At 45.3% G+C, this 17,675-nt stretch overlaps 1 protein-coding gene across 3 annotated transcripts in view; it reads right to left on the bottom strand.

Annotated features, from left to right (window-relative positions):
• ARMC9 (armadillo repeat containing 9) overlaps positions 1-17,675 on the bottom strand; it is a 290,214-nt gene that overhangs the window by 21,735 nt on the left and 250,804 nt on the right. For all 3 annotated transcript variants that reach the window (XM_069727004.1, XM_069727005.1, XM_069727006.1), the window contains 2 exons: positions 12,923-13,013; positions 12,439-12,497 (listed from right to left, as the gene is read on the bottom strand). In XM_069727004.1, coding sequence (XP_069583105.1) covers positions 12,439-12,497; positions 12,923-13,013 — 150 coding nt within the window. The remainder of the gene's footprint in view (positions 1-12,438; positions 12,498-12,922; positions 13,014-17,675) is intronic.

The following is a 17,675-nucleotide window of genomic DNA, read 5'->3' as shown; positions in this document are numbered from 1 at the left end:
CAACGATGTAAATCCATCTGAAGGGGTTAAAATATTTTGCAGCCACGAACTCTGCTAATGCAGCGTTGTTCCTGGCTGCAAAACCCCAGGGAATGTAGGTCAATGACCTATATTTACCTTAATTTGCGGTGAGGCGCCCTCTGCTGGTTGTCCCTAGATCGTGGGAACTTTCCTAGAAAGCTCCCAGGCTCGAGTTCATATGAGGACAACCAGCAGAGGGCGCCTCTTATGAACTCGAGCCTGGGAGCTTTCTAGAAAAGTTCCCACGATCTAGGGACAACCAGCAGAGGGCGCCTCACCGCAAATGAAGGTAAATATAGGTCATTGACCTACTTTACTTTCATTCCCCGGAGTTTTGCAGCCAGGAACAACGCTGCATTAGCAGAGTTCGTGGCTGCAAAATATTTTAACCCCTTCAGATGGATTTACATCGTTGGACGTTACAGATCTGCGGAAGGTATGGATATTGCTGGTTTATTATTTTTTTTTTGTTACAGATCGAGGGTCTTCAGTGATTGGATTAAGCGTAGAATAAATTATTACAATAACCTTTGTTTTTATTTCATTAAAATATTTTTTAATAATGTGTTTGTGTTTTTTTAACCCCTTACTAGTATTGGATTAATAATGGATAGGTGTCATAATTGACGCCTCTCCATTATTAATTTGGCTTAATGTCACCTTACAATAGCAAGGTGGCATTAACCCTTCATTACCCCATATCCCACCGCTACACGGGAATGGGAAGAGAGTGGCCAAGTGCCAGAACAGGCGCATCTTCAAGATGTGCCTTTTCTGGGGTGGCTGGGGGCAGGTGTTTTTAGCCGGGGGGGGGGGGGGGGGGCAATAAGCGTGGACCCTCTCCAGGCTATTAATATCTGCCCTCAGTCACTGGCTTTACTACTCTGGCGGAGAAAATTGCGCGGGAGCCCACGCCAAATTTTTCTGCCATTTAACCCTTTAACCTTTTCATGACCCAGCCTATTTTGACCTTAAAGACCTTGCAGTTTTTTGCAATTCTGACCAGTGTCCCTTTATGAGGTAATAACTCAGGAACGCTTCAACGGATCCTAGCGGTTCTGAGATTGTTTTTTCGTGACATATTGGGCTTCATGTTAGTGGTAAATTTAGGTCAATAAATTCTGCGTTTATTTGTGATAAAAACGTAAATTTGGCGAAAATTTTGCAATTTTCACATTTTGAATTTTTATTCTGTTAAACCAGAGAGTTATGTGACACAAAATAGTTAATAAATAACATTTCCCACATGTATACTTTACATCAGCACAATTTTGGAAACAAAATTTTTTTTGCTAGGAAGTTATAAGCGTTAAAATTTGACCAGCGATTTCTCATTTTTACAACGAAATTTACAAAACCATTTTTTTTAGGGACCACCTCACATTTGAAGTCAGTTTGAGGGGTCTATATGGCTGAAAATACCCAAAAGTGACACCATTCTAAAAAATGCACCCCTCAAGGTACTCAAAACCACATTCAAGAAGTTTATTAACCCTTCAGGTACTTCACAGCAGCAGAAGCAACATGGAAGGAAAAAATGAACATTTAACTTTTTAGTCACAAAAATTATCTTTTAGCAACAATTTTTTTATTTTCCCAATGGTAAAAGGAGAAACTGAACAACGAAAGTTGTTGTCCAATTTGTCCTGAGTACACTGATACCTCATATGTGGGGGTAAACCACTGTTTGGGCGCACGGCAGGGCTTGGAAGGGAAGGAGCGCCATTTGACTTTTTGAATGAAAAATTGGCTCTACTCTTTAGCGGACACCATGTCACGTTTGGAGAGCCCCCGTGTGCCTAAAAATTGGAGCTCCCCCACAAGTGACCCCATTTTGGAAACTAGACACCCCAAGGAACGTATCTAGATGCATAGTGAGCACTTTGAACCCCCAGGTGCTTCACAAATTGATCTGTAAAAATGAAAAAGTACTTTTTTTTTCACAAAAAAATTCTTTTAGCCTCAATTTTTTCATTTTCACATGGGCAACAGGATAAAATGGATCCTAAAATTTGTTGGGCAATTTCTCCTGAGTACACCAATACCTCACATGTGGGGGTAAACCACTGTTTGGGCACATGGTAAGGCTCGGAAGGGAAGGAGCGCCATTTGACTTTTTGAATGAAAAATTATCTCCATCGTTAGCGGACACCATGTCGCGTTTGGAGAGCCCCTGTGTGCCTAAACATTGGAGCTCCCCCACATGTGACCCCATTTTGGAAACTAGACCCCCCAAGGAACTTATCTAGATGCATAGTGAGCACTTTAAACCCTCAGGTGCTTCACAAATTGATCTGTAAAAATGAAAAAGTACTTTTTTTTCACAAAAAAAATATTTTTGCCTCAATTTTTTCATTTTCACATGGGCAATAGGATAAAATGGATCATAAAATTTGTTGGGTAATTTCTCCCGAGTACGCCGATACCTCATATGTGGGGGTAAACCACTGTTTGGGCACACGGCAGGGCTCGGAAGGGAAGGCGCGCCATTTGACTTTTTGAATGGAAAATTAGCTCCAATTGTTAGTGGACACCATGTCGCGTTTGGAGAGCCCCTGTGTGCCTAAACATTGGAGCTCCCCCACAAGTGACCCCATTTTGGAAACTAGACCCCCCAAGGAACTTATCTAGATGCATATTGAGCACTTTAAACCCCCAGGTGCTTCACAGAAGTTTATAACGCAGAGCCATGAAAATAAAATAATTTTTCTTTCCTCAAAAATGATTTTTTAGCCTGGAATTTCCTATTTTGCCAAGGGTAATAGGAGAAATTGGACCCCAAATGTTCTTGTCCAGTTTGTCCTGAGTACGCTGATACCCCATATGTGGGGGTAAACCACTGTTTGGGCGCACGGCAGGGCTCGGAAGGGAAGGCACGCCATTTGGCTTTTTAAATGGAAAATTAGCTCCAATCATTAGCGGACACCATGTCACGTTTGGAGAGCCCCTGTATGCCTAAACATTGGAGATCCCCCACAAATGACCCCATTTTGGAAACTAGACCCCCAAAGGAACTAATCTATATGTGTGGTGAGGACTTTGAACCCCCAAGTGCTTCACAGAAGTTTATAACGCAGAGCCATGAAAATAAAAATAAAAAATTATTTTCTCAAAAATGATCTTGTAGCCTGCAATTTTTTTTTTTCCCAAGGGTAACAGGAGAAATTTTAACCCAAAAGTTGTTGTCCAGTTTCTCCTGAGTACGCTGATACCCCATATGTGGGGGTAAACTACTGTTTGGGCACATGCCGGGGCTCGGAAGTGAAGTAGTGACGTTTTGAAATGCAGACTTTGATGGAATGCTCTGTGGGCGTCACGTTGCGTTTGCAGAGCCCCTGATGTGGCTAAACAGTAGAAACCCCCCACAAGTGACCCCATTTTGGAAACTAGACCCCCAAAGGAACTTATCTAGATGTGTGGTGAGTGCTTTACAAAAGTTTATAACACAGAGCCGTGAAAATAATAAATACGTTTTCTTTCCTCAAAAATAATTTTTTAGCCCAGAATTTTTCATTTTCCCAAGGGTTACAGGAGAAATTGGACCCCAAAAGTTGTTGTCCAGTTTCTCCTGAGTATGCTGATACCCCATGTGTGGGGGTAAACCACTGTTTGGGCACACGTCGGGGCTCAGAAGGGAAGTAGTGACTTTTGAAATGCAGACTTTGATGGAATGGTCTGCGGACGTCACGTTGCGTTTGCGGAGCCCCTGGTGTGCCTAAACAGTAGAAACCCCCCACAAGTGACCCCATTTTAGAAACTAGACCCCCCAAGGAACTTATCTAGATGTGTGGTGAGCACTTTGAACCCACAAGTGCTTCACAGACGTTTACAACGCAGAGCCGTGAAAATAAAAAATAATTTTTCTTTCCTCAAAAATGATGTTTTAGCAAGCATTTTTTTATTTTCTCAAGGGTAACAGGAGAAATTGGACCCCAGTAATTGTTGCGCAGTTTGTACTGAGTATGCTGGTACCCCATATGTGGGGGTAAACCACTGTTTGGGCACACATCGGGGCTCGGAAGTGAGGGAGCACCATTTGACTTTATGAATACAAGATTGGCTGGAATCAATGGTGGCGCCATGTTGCGTTTGGAGACCCCTGATGTGCCTAAACAGTGGTAACCCCTCAATTCTAACTCCAACACTAATCCCCCACACCCCTAACCCTAATCCCAACTGTAGCCATAACCCTAATCACAACCCTAATCACAACCCTAATTCCAACCCTAACCCTAAGGCTATGTGCCCACGTTGCGGATTCGTGTGAGATTTTTCAGCATCATTTTTGAAAAATCCGCGGGTAAAGGGCACTGCGTTTTACCTGCGGATTTACCGTGGATTTCCAGTGTTTTTTGTGCGGATTTCACCTGTGGATTCCTATTGAGGAACAGGTGTAAAACGCTGCGGAATCCGCACAAAGAATTGACATGCTGCAGAAAATACAACGCAGCATTTCCGCGTGGTATTTTCCGCACCATGGGCACAGCGGATTTGGTTTTCCATAGGTTTACATGGTACTGTAAACCTGATGGAACACTGCTGCGGATCAGCAACGGCCAATCCGCTGCGGATCCGCAACCAAATCCGCACCATGTGCACATAGCCTAATTCTAAAGGTATGTGCACACGCTGCGGAAAATGCTGCGGATCTGCAGCAGTTTCCCATGAGTTTACAGTTCAATGTAAACCTATGGGAAACAAAAATCGCTGTACACATGCTGCGGAAAAACTGCACGGAAACGCAGCGGTTTACATTCCGCAGCATGTCACTTCTTTCTGCAGATTCCGCAGCGGTTTTACAACTGCTCCAATAGTAAACTGCAGTTGTAAAACCGCAGCGAAATGCGCAGAAAAACTGCGGTAAATCCGCGATAAATCCACAGCGGTTTAGCACTGCGGATTTATCAAATCCGCAGCGGAAAAATCCGCAGAGGAACAGAATACGTGTGCACATACCGAAACCCTAACCCTACCCCTAGCCCTAACCCTAACCCTACCCCTAACCCTAACCCTACCCCTAACCCTACCCCTACCCCTAACCCCAACCTTAGTGGGAAAAAATTTTTTTTTTTTTTTATTGTCCCTACCTATGGGGGTGACAAAGGGGGGGGCATTTACAATTTTTTTTATTTTGATCACTGAGATAGGTTATATCTCAGTGATCAAAACTCACTCTGGAACGAATCTGCCGGCCGGCAGATTCGGCGGGCGCACTGCACATGCGCTCGCCATTTTGGAAGATGGCGGCGCCCAGGAAAGAAGACGGACGGATCCCGGGAGGCCAGGTAAGTATAAGGGGGGGGGGAGATCAGGGCACGGGGGGGGCGTCGGAGCACGGGGGGGTGGATCGGAGCATGGGGGGGTGGATCGGAACACGGGGGGGTGGATTGGAGCACGGGGTGGGGGATCGCTGTGCAGGGGGGTGGATCGGAGCACGGGGGGGGATCGCTGTGCGGGGGGGATCGCTGTGCAGGGGGGGATCGGAGTGCGGGGGGGTTTGACTAGAGCACGGGGGTGTGATTGGAGCACGGGGGAGCGGAGCACAGGACAGAGGGGAGCGGACCACAGATCGGGGGGCTGGGGGGCGATCGGTGGGGTGGGGTGGGGGCACATAAGTGTTTCCAGCCATGGCCGATGATATTGCAGCATCGGCCATGGCTGGATTGTAATATTTCACCAGTTTTTTAGGTGAAATATTACAAATCGCTCTGATTGGCAGTTTCACTTTCAACAGCCAATCAGAGCGATCGTAGCCACGGGCGGGGTGAAGCCACCCCCCCTGGGCTAAACTACCACTCCCCCTGTCCCTGCAGGCCGGGTGAAATTGTAGTTAACCCTTTCACCCGGCCTGCAGGGACGCGATCTTTCTGTGACACAGCATATGCGTCACAGGTCGGATTGGCACCGACTTTCATGACGCATACGCTGTGTCAAAGGTCGGGAAGGGGTTAATTTAATAGCTAGAACGACCAAATTTTGCATATACACACTACTAACATTAGTAGTGTGGAATATGCAAAAAAAAATGGGGATATGAGATGGTTTACTGTATGTAAACCATGTCTCATATCATGTCGGGTTTAGGAAGGAGATAGCAAAAGCCGGTAATTGAATTACCGGCTTTAAAGCCATCTAGCGCTGTGTGAAGTAATAATATATATACATATATGTGTCTCACTGACATATATCGTTTGTGCCAACTGCCATGGGAATGTACAACAATAACATTAGGGTTAAACCACCAAGGTGAATGTCTACTTATTTCTCTACATTTCAGTTCACTTGTTGTGTATGTCCTATTCTAATGTATAATGTTCTTCTGTCAACTCCACTGTCATGTCAACTATGTAATTCCTTTATGATTTTTATGATTTAAGTCGTGCTGCTGTGATACCATAAGTTCCCACGGGATCAATAAAGTGTATCGTATCGTATATATATATATATATATATATACCTATTCTATGTGTACACATTTATTCTACCTATTCTACTGTAAGCTGTCAGTGTGATTTTACTGTACACCGCACTGAATTACCGGCTTTTCTCTCTAACACCGCTGCGTATTTCTCGCAAGTCACACTGCTGGTCTATGTGTAATCCGTATTTTTCTGGCTTCCATAGACTTTCATTGGCGTTTTTTTGCGCAATATGGTGACAAACGCAGCATGCTGCGATTTTCTACGGCCGTAGAAAGCCGTATAATACTGATCAGTAAAATACGGCAGATAGGAGCAGGGGCACAGAGAATAATTGGGACGTTTGTTAGGCGTGTTTTACGGACGTATTTTCTGCACTCATACGTCCGTAAAACTCGCTAGTGTGACTCCAGCCTTAGGATAAAAGCCAAATCAGTGTCTCAATTAGCAGACACGGTGTTTCGGGCTGTTGGCCCTCATCAGTGTGAAGCATGAGAACTAATTTGGCTAGGTGAGAGGCTCTGGACTGGGGTCTAAGGGGTAATGTTTCTCCTTATGGAGAGTGACATACCAGCTGGCTTGTCAAGGTAAGGAGGCTCATTCGCCGTGTTTTTTGCTAGGTTCACTAAATGCTAAGGCTGTGTGCACACGTTGTGGATTTGATTCTAGATCCGCAGCATTTTTTGCCGCACAGAATTGCATCAAATCCGCAGTGTAGTGCACAACCACTGTAAGTCTATGGGAGCCGCAGACTTGTGCACATGCTGCGGAAAAGGCCGCACCGAAACGCAGCTTTTTTTTCCGCACCATGTCACTTCTTTTGTGCCGAACTGCAGTGTTTCTGCACCCTTAGACTTTCATTGAGTCGGGCACATCTGCAGCAAAACCGCAGATGTAAAAAAGATCTGCAGTTTTGCTGTGGATGTGGGACCGAGAAATGCTGCAGTTCGGGAGGAGGTAAGTGTGTGGGCAGTGACTGTGTGCGTGTATGTGTGTGCGGGCGGGGTCTGCGGGCTGTTCGGATGTATGCGGGCGGGGTCTGCGGGCTGTTCGGATGTGTGCGGGACTGTTCGGATGTGTGTGGCGCTGTGCGGGACTGTTCGGGTGTGTGCGGGACTGTTCGGGTAAGTGCGGGACTGTTCGGGTGTGTGCCTGGCTGTTCGGGTGAGTGCGGGACTGTTCGGGTGTGTGCCTGGCTGTTCGGGTGAGTGCGGGACTGTTCAGGTGTGTGCCTGGCTGTTTGGATGTGTGCGGAACTGTGCTGGGCTGTTCGGGTGTGTGCGGGACTGTTCGGGTGTGTGCGGGACTGTTCGGGTGTGTGCGGGGGGTCTTTTTGGGTGTGTGTGCAGGCATCATCCGATGGGACTACAAGTACGCAGCATCCAATCTGCAGCTAATTCGGATGTAATACGGACAGTGGACACGCACCCTATACTATCCATACATCTATCAATAGATATATCTATCCAGATATATCTATAGATAGATATATGAATAGATAGATGTATGCATCTATAGATCTATCTATATGTAGATCTGTCTATCCATTTCATCTATCATCTATAAGTCTGTGTGTAATTGAGTGTGGGTTGGACAAATGTAATAAAGGAGGTTGGACAATAATGACATCACAAATCTTTTTTTGTTGTTCAATAATACATCTTCATTTAGCTTTCAAAAACGCATACAAAAACGCACAAAAACCGCACCAAAAAAATTTAAAAAATGCATCAAAACCGCGCAAAAATTCACCAAAAATGCATCATGACAGCACCAAAACCGCAGCAAAAACTGCATAGAAAACGCATGAACACCACACCAAAAACTGCATCAAAACCGCACCAAAAATGGCATCAAAAATTGCATCAAAACTGCAGCAAAAACTGCATCAAAACGCACCAAAAACTGCATCGAAAACGCACCAAGGACTGCATAAAAAACTGCATCACATCAAAACCGCATCAAAAACGCATCGAAACTGTAGCAAAATCTGAATCAAAAACGCATGAAAACCGCACCAAAAACTACATCAAAACTGCACCAAGAACTGCATCAAAACCGCACCAAATACTGCATCAAAACCGCACCAAATACTGCATCAAAACCGCACCAAAAACGCATTAAAACTGCACCAAAAACTGCATCAAAACCACCAAAAACTGCATATAAAAGCATCAAAACCACGCAAAAAACCGCACCAAATACTGCAGCTAAAACTGAATCAAAACCGCGCAAAAAATGCACCAAGAATTGCATCCAAACTGTACAAAAAACCCGCATCAAAACCACGCAAAAAACGTGAAAAAATGAATCAAAAACGCAGCTGCGTTTTCTGCAAGGAGATGCAGATTTTGTGCAGAAAATTCTGCACCCAAATCTGCAACGTGTGCACACAGCATAAAACTGACCTGCCATTATGATTCTCCAGGTGATTACGAGTTCACAGACACCAAACACGTCTAGGTTATTTTTTTATCTAAGTGGTGAAAAAAAATTCCAAACTTTGCTAAAAAGAAATAAAAATAATTGCGCCATTTTCCGATACCCGTAGCGTCTATATTTTCTGAGATATTGGGTTGGATGAGGGCTAATTTTTTGCGTGCCGAGCTGACGTTTTTAATGATACCACTTTTGTGTAGATACGTTCTTTTGATCGCCCGTTATTGTATTTTAATGCAATGTCGCGGCGACCAAAAAAACCACAATTTTGGATTTTGATATTTTTCTCTCACTACGCCGTTTAGCGATCATGTAAATTTTTTTGTTGTATTGAAACAGCTGACATGTTGTGGCTTTGAAGTGGGCTCACCGCCGAAGCCCACCTCAAAGCGGGGGATACTGTCAGCTGACGTACTAGTCCGTGAGCTGGCAGAAAGGGGTTAATGAACAATATGTTTCAGTTTAAAAAAATGTAAAAAAAAAAATGGCGTGGGCTCCCGCGCAATTTTCTGCGCCAGAGGGGGAAAGCCGACGTCCAGGAGGCGAATATTTGTAGCCTGGGAAGGGGGTAATAGCCATGGCCCCTCCCAGGCTACGAATATCAGCCCGCAGCTGTCTGCGTAGCCTTTACTGGCTATTAAAATAGGGGGACCCCCTGCAAAAAATGACGTGGGGTCCCCCTATATTTTATAGCCAGAAAGGCTACGCAGACAGCTGCGGGCTGATATTCATAGCCTAGAGAGGGGCCATGGATATTGCCCACCCCTCCCCCCCCCGGCTACAAATACCAGTCCGCAGCCGCCCCAGAAATGGCGCATCTGTGAGATGCGCCAATTCTGGCACTTAGCCCCTCTCTTCCTACTCCCGAGTAGCGGTGGGATATAGGGTAATAAGGGGTTAATGTCACCTTGCTATTGTAAGGTGACATTAAGCCGGGTTAATAATGGAGAGGCGTCAATATGACGCCTATCCATTATTAATCCTATAGTAGTGAAAGAGTTAAAAAAAAATAAAATAAAAGACACAGCCAGAAAAAAGTATTTTAATATTCTGAATTTAACCATACTTACCACACTTCAGCGCCTGCAAAAAACGTAAAATAATAAACCGTATACTCACTTTCCGCCATAGTCCAATTAATAACGAGTGTCCCACGACGATCTCCCCTATAGAACAGTGACATCGGGTGATGTCATTGCTCTATAGGACCTCCAGTGACACACTGACAGGAGACAATTGCTCCTGCAGTGCATCACTGAGAGGTTACTATAGTTCACTGGTTTCAATTTATGGCATTTGCTGCGTGGGAACTTTCTCACACAGTAATGCCAAAAGTGAGACTAGGGACTATTTTCTCACAAGGGCGTAGGAATACATTGTGGGGAATAGATTGTGGAAGGATACCTTCCATCATTGAATTCCTGGAGCCCCTGGAGAGCGGTCACATCAGCTGATGCTGCTACTCTCCACGGGAGATCGTCGTGGGACACTCGTTTTAATTGGATATCTGCGGATCAGAGAGTATAGTGTTTGTTTGTTATTTTAATATTTTTTACAGGTGACACTGGCTTCGGGGATCAAAGTGACAAGTGATGGTGAGTATGTACTCTATGTTATATGTACTGTATGTCTATATGTATGTTGTATGTATGTACTGTATGTATGTGATGCAGCACTGCATCACCAATGAGACGGACACCCTACCCCTGAACTCTGCCTGGAGCTGCCTTCTGGGACTCTCCTCCTATACTTCTCTTTGTCCTATCCACTCCCCTTACAAAAGTGAGGTTTGAGAAAGACCGTGCCTGGTCGAAACGTTAACCTTGTTGTCCGCAATCACCCCTTTTTTCTTTGAAAATTATTTGGTGGTGCCTGTACACGTGAATAAAAGCAACTAAACTTTCTACATAAACGCAAAGACTTGAGTGTGGCTGTTTTTCTCTTGTATATTTGACTTTGGATATCCAGCCGACACCTCCCTTCCTGAACTTTACAGTGTGCACATCATATCTCCCTCTGCATGCTGCATGTCATCGCTTGTCGCATGTTGTATGTCATCGCATGTTGACATATGTCACATGCTGCATGTCGCATGTTGTCATATGACGCATGCCGTCGCATGTCACGTGTTGTCACATGCTGCATGTCGATTGTTGTCACATGTCGCATGCTGCATGTTGTCGCATGTCGTATGTCTGTATTGTATATGTGTGTATGTGTTTTTTTTTTTTTTTACATTCAACACATTAGCCGAATGACGGGACTACTGCTGTCCCATCATTGGCTAATGTGTCACTCACTGTCACTGTAGCATGCATAGCTCGATGGGACTTGTAGTCCCATCAGACGATGCCTGTACACAGAGACACATACGCCAATGACCACACCCCCCCACACCCCTGCAGCACACACGCAAACCCCAGCACATCCCGGCACCAGCACGCAGACCCCCGATGCCCGCACATCCCGGCGCCGGCACGCAGACCCCCGGCGCCCGCACATCCCGGCGCCGGCACACAGACCCCTGGCGCCGGCACGAAGACCCCCGCGCCCACCTATCCCAGCCCCGCCCGCAGCGCCGCCCTCAACCCAGTCACTCTTGATGAGTGACCGCTGACTGTGAGGCTGGGTCACGCCTGCTCATGACGTCACGTCAATTTCCAGAGTCTGGAAATTGACGTGACGTCGGCAGAAATTAGCGGCGGCTGCAGCCTGGGGGTCACGTGACCCGGACTCAGCCGCCAGCATAGCGCCACTGACAGGCGAAACCGGCAACGGAAGGTATTTACACAATTCATTAGGGGCCCCGGGGGGATACATTGGGGGGATTAATTAAAAGTAGTGGACAACCCCTTTAAATAGGAGGTGAAATTGTGACACTGAAAAACCAAAATACTGTTACACTGTCATAGGAAGAAGTTCCCGACTATCATAGGATCATCTGAATGTAATTTTCACTGCGGCCAGCAACCTTGCCGATACATTGCGTCAGGATAATATCGGAAACATATTGAATGCTTTATTCATAACTGCTAGCCCCGATGATCATAGCAGTCATGAATTATGATGAAACACGTAGTGCTTGACCTACCACCGGATCTTATTTATTCAGTGAAGATTCTAACTAGGATCTGTGGTTCCGGCGCTTGCGCAATGCAGTACTTTGCTCTGCACTCAACAGGGCAGACAAAGTACGCCTGCGCCGAAGCGTGTATACTAGAAGAGGATGTCATCATAAGAGGATGGGAGGCCCCGGACCGGACCGCAACGCCCATCGGACCAGAACCGGACCGGGACCGCCCCTGGGTGAGTATAATCTAACCTCTTTTTCTCATCTTTCAGGATACATTGGGGGCTTATCTACAGCATTCCAATGCTGTAGATAAGCCCCTGATGCTGGTAGGCTTAGCTCACCTTCGATTTTGGGGGTGACAGGTTCCCTTTAACAATTTCTTCTTACTCCAATTGGATTAGTCAGTGAAAATGTAATTATTATTTTTGGAGAAACTATAAATATTAGTCTTCTGTGATTTTCGTTTGATCATCTCAATGCACTAACCTCTTCATCTTCCACTTCTTCGTCATCATCAGAGTCCGAAGCTACATCAAATTTCTCTTCTGGTACAAAATAAAAATGTCAAATATTGGTGACAATAAATATTTTTGCCCTTTCGCTACAGTGCTTGTAACTGTGGATCTGCAATGAATTAACAGATGTCGATTGAGGCCACAGAATATATTTCGTGGGTAAAGATATGAATCACTAATATTAGTGGAAGGATGGCCCCCCTCTAGTGCCCTTCAAATGCCTAATCTTGTAACACGAGTCTTTAAAATTCTGCACATTCAATAATGTCAGTGTCTCACAAACCTTTAGGATGCGTGAACATCCAAAATGTATCCAGGGGAGATGAAGGGGCAAAGAAAGTGTGTTTTTAAATTTTAATTAATTGTGGAAGACCTGATCCTATATAACGAGGATGCACTGAATCACTCATAACCAGATGGATTGTGTTTAAACCTATAGGAGATGTCATAAATACCTGAATTGAGTTGCCGTATGATGAACTCAATCTGACGGTTCATATCTTGGTTTCCTTCTTTAATAAAACATCGCAGGAGCTCCTGCATCCCCTAGAAAAGCAACACAAGATATACAATAAGATCCAAAGATGTTAAACCCAAAACATTTCATTTAAACGTAACTTTAGGCATTTGTTGTTTAGCAGACAGTTATCCCGAATTCCCCATATAGATGAACCAAAAGCTTACTGTATGTGCTTTCAATAGTTAGAGGAGAACGCTGTGGCTAGTCACCTCTGAAAGTGGCTTACCTCCCAGGGACATAGGCTCCCATGCACAGTAAATGTTCAGCCAATCCCGCCATAATCAGAAGTTTTGGACAACTTTAATCTAATTTGTGTGGTTTTGATAACATAAAAACACCTTTGTAAACTCATTGCTTTTTTCTACTAATGCGGAGTCCAGAGCTGTACTCAGAATTGTGGAGACTTCAGAGCACATGTGCTCTCAAAACGGGACTCGGGCGCATACACCGACAGGGTTTTAGGCTATAATGGTGCCAATAGAGCGAACGTGCGTTCTGTCGTACATCATTTTCGGGAGTGTACGCCTACTGGAGACAGACACCCAGACTACTATGTCTGAGTATCCGCTTCCAGTAGGCGTACATGTCCGAAAACAATGCACAAGAAGGCAATGTCACTCGTCCCAGAACGCAGATCACATAAGCAAACAAATATTCAAGTGGCAACAAAGGGTTCTTTCACACTGCGTTTTAATACCCGTTCGTTGCTCCCGTCTGAGCTTATGTACGAACCCCCTGCAAAACGGGACTCGGACGTATGCCTTTGTTGCCAGTTGAAGGTTTGTTTCCTTTGATGATTTGCATACTGGAAAGTAAATTCTTCACACAACACACTGTATTGGAACCTGGTGTAGATAAAACACTATGCCTTCATATACCGGTACTTTAAAACTCAACTAAGTTGTCAGGGATGTGCCCATGGACTTGGTGGTGACTATCTCTGAATGCAAATCACAGTAATTGAATGTACATTTCTGGGCAGTAAAGCAGATCTGTAGGGGCATCATTTTACAGCTACTTTGATTAGCTAAAATGGCACAGACCTATTTCCATATAACTGCTTGTGTGCACCAGGCTTTTTCGGTTTCCAGAATATAAATTATAAATTGAAACACGTCCAATAATGATTACAGGTGGGGATTTAGTTCCATCCAGACAAATTGCCAAAATCCAGGTAACACGTGCACTTCTTTCATAACCAGTGGAGGGAACGTAGACAGAAGAGCCACCCCGCTGATCAATTGTGGTTTCAGACTCTTGGCCCATAAACCCTCCAGTTTTATACAAAGCAATCATGTTGGAAAGTTGATATTTAGAAAAGTCGATGCCATCAACAAAGGACTTGAATTCAAGTGGACGTTTAGTAACTTCAACATCTTAAAGCTGAAAGGGAAGGTACCGCGTTTGTAGATCATTAATAAATCAATGTAATGTAGCATAACATGCTGTTATAACCAAGCTTTGATTGCATTTGAAACATATTTCATGAATTATAGGAGTTTAAAAAAGGCACTGGAGGCTGACATCTTGCTTACACAGTAGCAGCACGACACTATCAGTGTCATCGTATGGCATCCCATGGTCATAGGAAACGGACACCGACTATCTATTGCAATAGAACTGTCACTGTCGTGAACTGGGCAGGCCTCTATGGGCTGCACAATTCACATTAGTGGGAGTATTCTGCTGCCATATTCATTGAGCCCTCGGATCTGCAAGCATAAGGCTGGGTTCACATTGCGTTAATGGGAAAGCGCTAACGGACAGCGTTGCACGGTGAAATTAATGCCGTGCAACGCTTCCGTTAGCGCGCCCATTCACAGCAATGGGAACGCGCAGCACTAGCGCGTGCCATGTTCGGCACGCGCTATGCGACGCGCCGGTGTTTCCTGGCGCGCCGCGGATGCTGCTTGCAGCGTCCGAGGCGCGCCCGCGGTCCGTTCCCCGCTCTCGCAGATCGGGGATCTGCGAGAGCAGGGACGTACCGCGACCCCGGGACGCAGCCCCATTAAAAACATTGCGTTAGCGCAACCCGCTAGCGCTAAACGGGTTACACTAACGCAATGTGAACCTAGCCTTAGCAGTACTGCTTCCAGCAGAACAGATCCTAGACTGACAGGAGTAAAAAGCTGGGGCAGAGTATCAGAGACTGCAAAGACATCAAGGAGGAACAGTGTACCATTAGCATTATCAGAGCAGGAGCTGTCAGCTGCTCAGTAGGAGTTGTGATTCATCCCTTCCTAAGATAAGATAAGGAGCTGCAGTGAATGGCCAGGCGTTGTGGAGGGAGGTAAGAGAATCATGTCATCTGGGTGAGAGAGACTGATGGGAGAGAGAGAGACAGTAAGGGTACCGTCACACTATAACATTTCGATCGCTACGACGGTACGATTCGTGACGTTCCAGCGATATCGTTACGATATCGCTGTGTCTGACACGCAGCAGCGATCAGGGATCCTGCTGAGAATCGTACGTCGTAGCAGATCGTATGGAACTTTCTTTCATCGCTGGATCTCCCGCTGTCATCGCTAGATCGGTGTGTGTGACACCGATCTAGCGATCTAGCGATGCGATCCAGCGATGCGTTCGCTTGTAACCAGGGTAAACATCGGGTAACTAAGCGCAGGACCGCGCTTAGTTACCCGATGTTTACCCTGGTTACAAGCGTTAAACTAAAAAAAACCAAACAGCACATACTTACATTCTGGTGTCCGTCAGGTCCCTTGCCGTCTCTGCTTCCCGCACTGTGACTGCCGGCCGTAAAGTGAAAGCAGAGCACAGCGGCTGTGCTTTCACTTTCACTTTACGGCCAGCAGTCACTGAGTGCGGGAAGCAGACGGCAAGGGATGTGACGGACACCAGATGTAAGTATGTGCTGTTTGTTTTTTTTTAGTTTAACGCTTGTAACCAGGGTAAACATCGGGTAACTAAGCGCGGTCCTGCGCTTAGTTACCCGATGTTTACCCTGGTTACCCAGGGACCTCGGCATCCTTGGTCGCTGGAGAGTTGTCTGTGTGACAGCTCCCCAGCGACCACACTACGATTTACCTACGATCATGGCCAGGTCATATCGCTGGTCGTGATCGTAGGTAAATCGTATAGTGTGACGGTACCCTAACTGCTGGTGATAGAAGATCACAGGGCAGTCACCCACAAAATGGCGCTGCCCTGTGATGCTACTCTTCATTCTGCCCCAGGGATAAGAGGCCACCCAAAAGGTGAGGGAAATGATGTCAGCAGTCACTGCCCAAATTTTCCAGCTAACAGTAAAGCTGGTAAGTCTTACTATAGCTGCTTGAGGTCTAAAACGGAAAATGCTCCCCCTAGTGGAAATTATATATATTTGTAAAAAATATATATAATATTTTTCATATAGAAATGTTTGCAAATATTGCATTAATACATTTTAATGACTATTTTAAGCTTAATTTCACAAAAAAACAAACTACAAGAAAACTGGTGACACCTTCCCTTTAAACATTACTGTGGATCTTTTTGGAGACCGTTCACATCACTGAAGAAAGCCGTCTAGCCAGTCATGTGATGCTTTGAAGTCTTCTGGATACATTTCTAATTGCACAAATTCTTGAATATCAGCCTTGTGCACAACCCAAACCTTTGCTCTTCTGTCAGCAGCCCATTCACAGTCTTCTAGCTCAGGAAATAATAGATGCCGACCTGATCCATACTTGCGCTTCCTTACAGTTCCCTTGCACACTTGTTGACTGAGGTTATCGTATTCTGCTCGCCATTTTCAGTCCATTCAGACATCTAACATCTTCTCTTTGCAGAAAGCAGTAAGATTTTTGCCCAGGGAGTTCTCCACGATTTCTTTCGTGTACTCGACGGCATAGTGCTTTCAATTTTAACTCATGTTGCCTGTGGGTCATAGTACAGTATATTTCTTGTTCCTCCATTTAGTGGTGCATACGGTACTGTACCACAGTAGGCAGCGGAAGTCTATTCACCAACAAAAGCAGAATCGGTAAAAAAAAAAGTGTCCAGGCAGTTACCGTACCGATATACATGTAAAAAGGTTAAATAGATCTACGACATTCAAAAAGGCAATGTAGCCAGGAATAAATTACAGGGTACTCCGTGTTTTTAACCTTTTGTTTGTTTGATACAATTAATAAAGATTTACTTTTATAATTTACTCATGGCTGTACATCATTTGTGAACAGGTCTTTTTCCATAGCCACAATTATGCTGAAAAGTAAAATATTTCAAGGGTGCCATCATTGATACTACAATATACTGGAATTTCATGATACTTTTATAGGGAACCAGTCACCCCCCAGGCGGTTTTAATTAAAAGAGCCACCTTGTGCAGCACTAATGCTGCATTCTGTCAATGTGGCTCTATTAGTTAGGGTCCCTGCCAATGCTGAACTATTCGTTTTTAGAATTTGCCTTTCCTACCTGTAGTTTGCAGGGGGGCGTGTCTTTTCTCTCCTGACACAAATGCCTCCCAGCCATCACTCAGGGCATCCATGCGCTGCCTCCATTTCCTTCCTGAACGTCCCCGGCGCCTGCGCTGTAAGTTCCCATCATGTGATGGGAGTCGAAGGGCAGTGCAAACTGCACATGCCTGAAAAAAAAAAACTTACAGCGCAGGCGACGTTCAGGAAGGAAACGGAGGCGGCACCCGGACGCCGGCCCTGAGTGATGGCTGGGAGGCATTTGTG

The sequence above is a fragment of the Ranitomeya imitator genome, chromosome 5 (genome assembly GCF_032444005.1).
Source record: "Ranitomeya imitator isolate aRanImi1 chromosome 5, aRanImi1.pri, whole genome shotgun sequence".
Taxonomy (NCBI): Eukaryota; Metazoa; Chordata; class Amphibia; order Anura; family Dendrobatidae; genus Ranitomeya; species Ranitomeya imitator.
The sequence above is the reverse complement of the archived record's forward strand: the minus strand, read 5'-3'. Positions and strand labels throughout refer to the sequence as shown.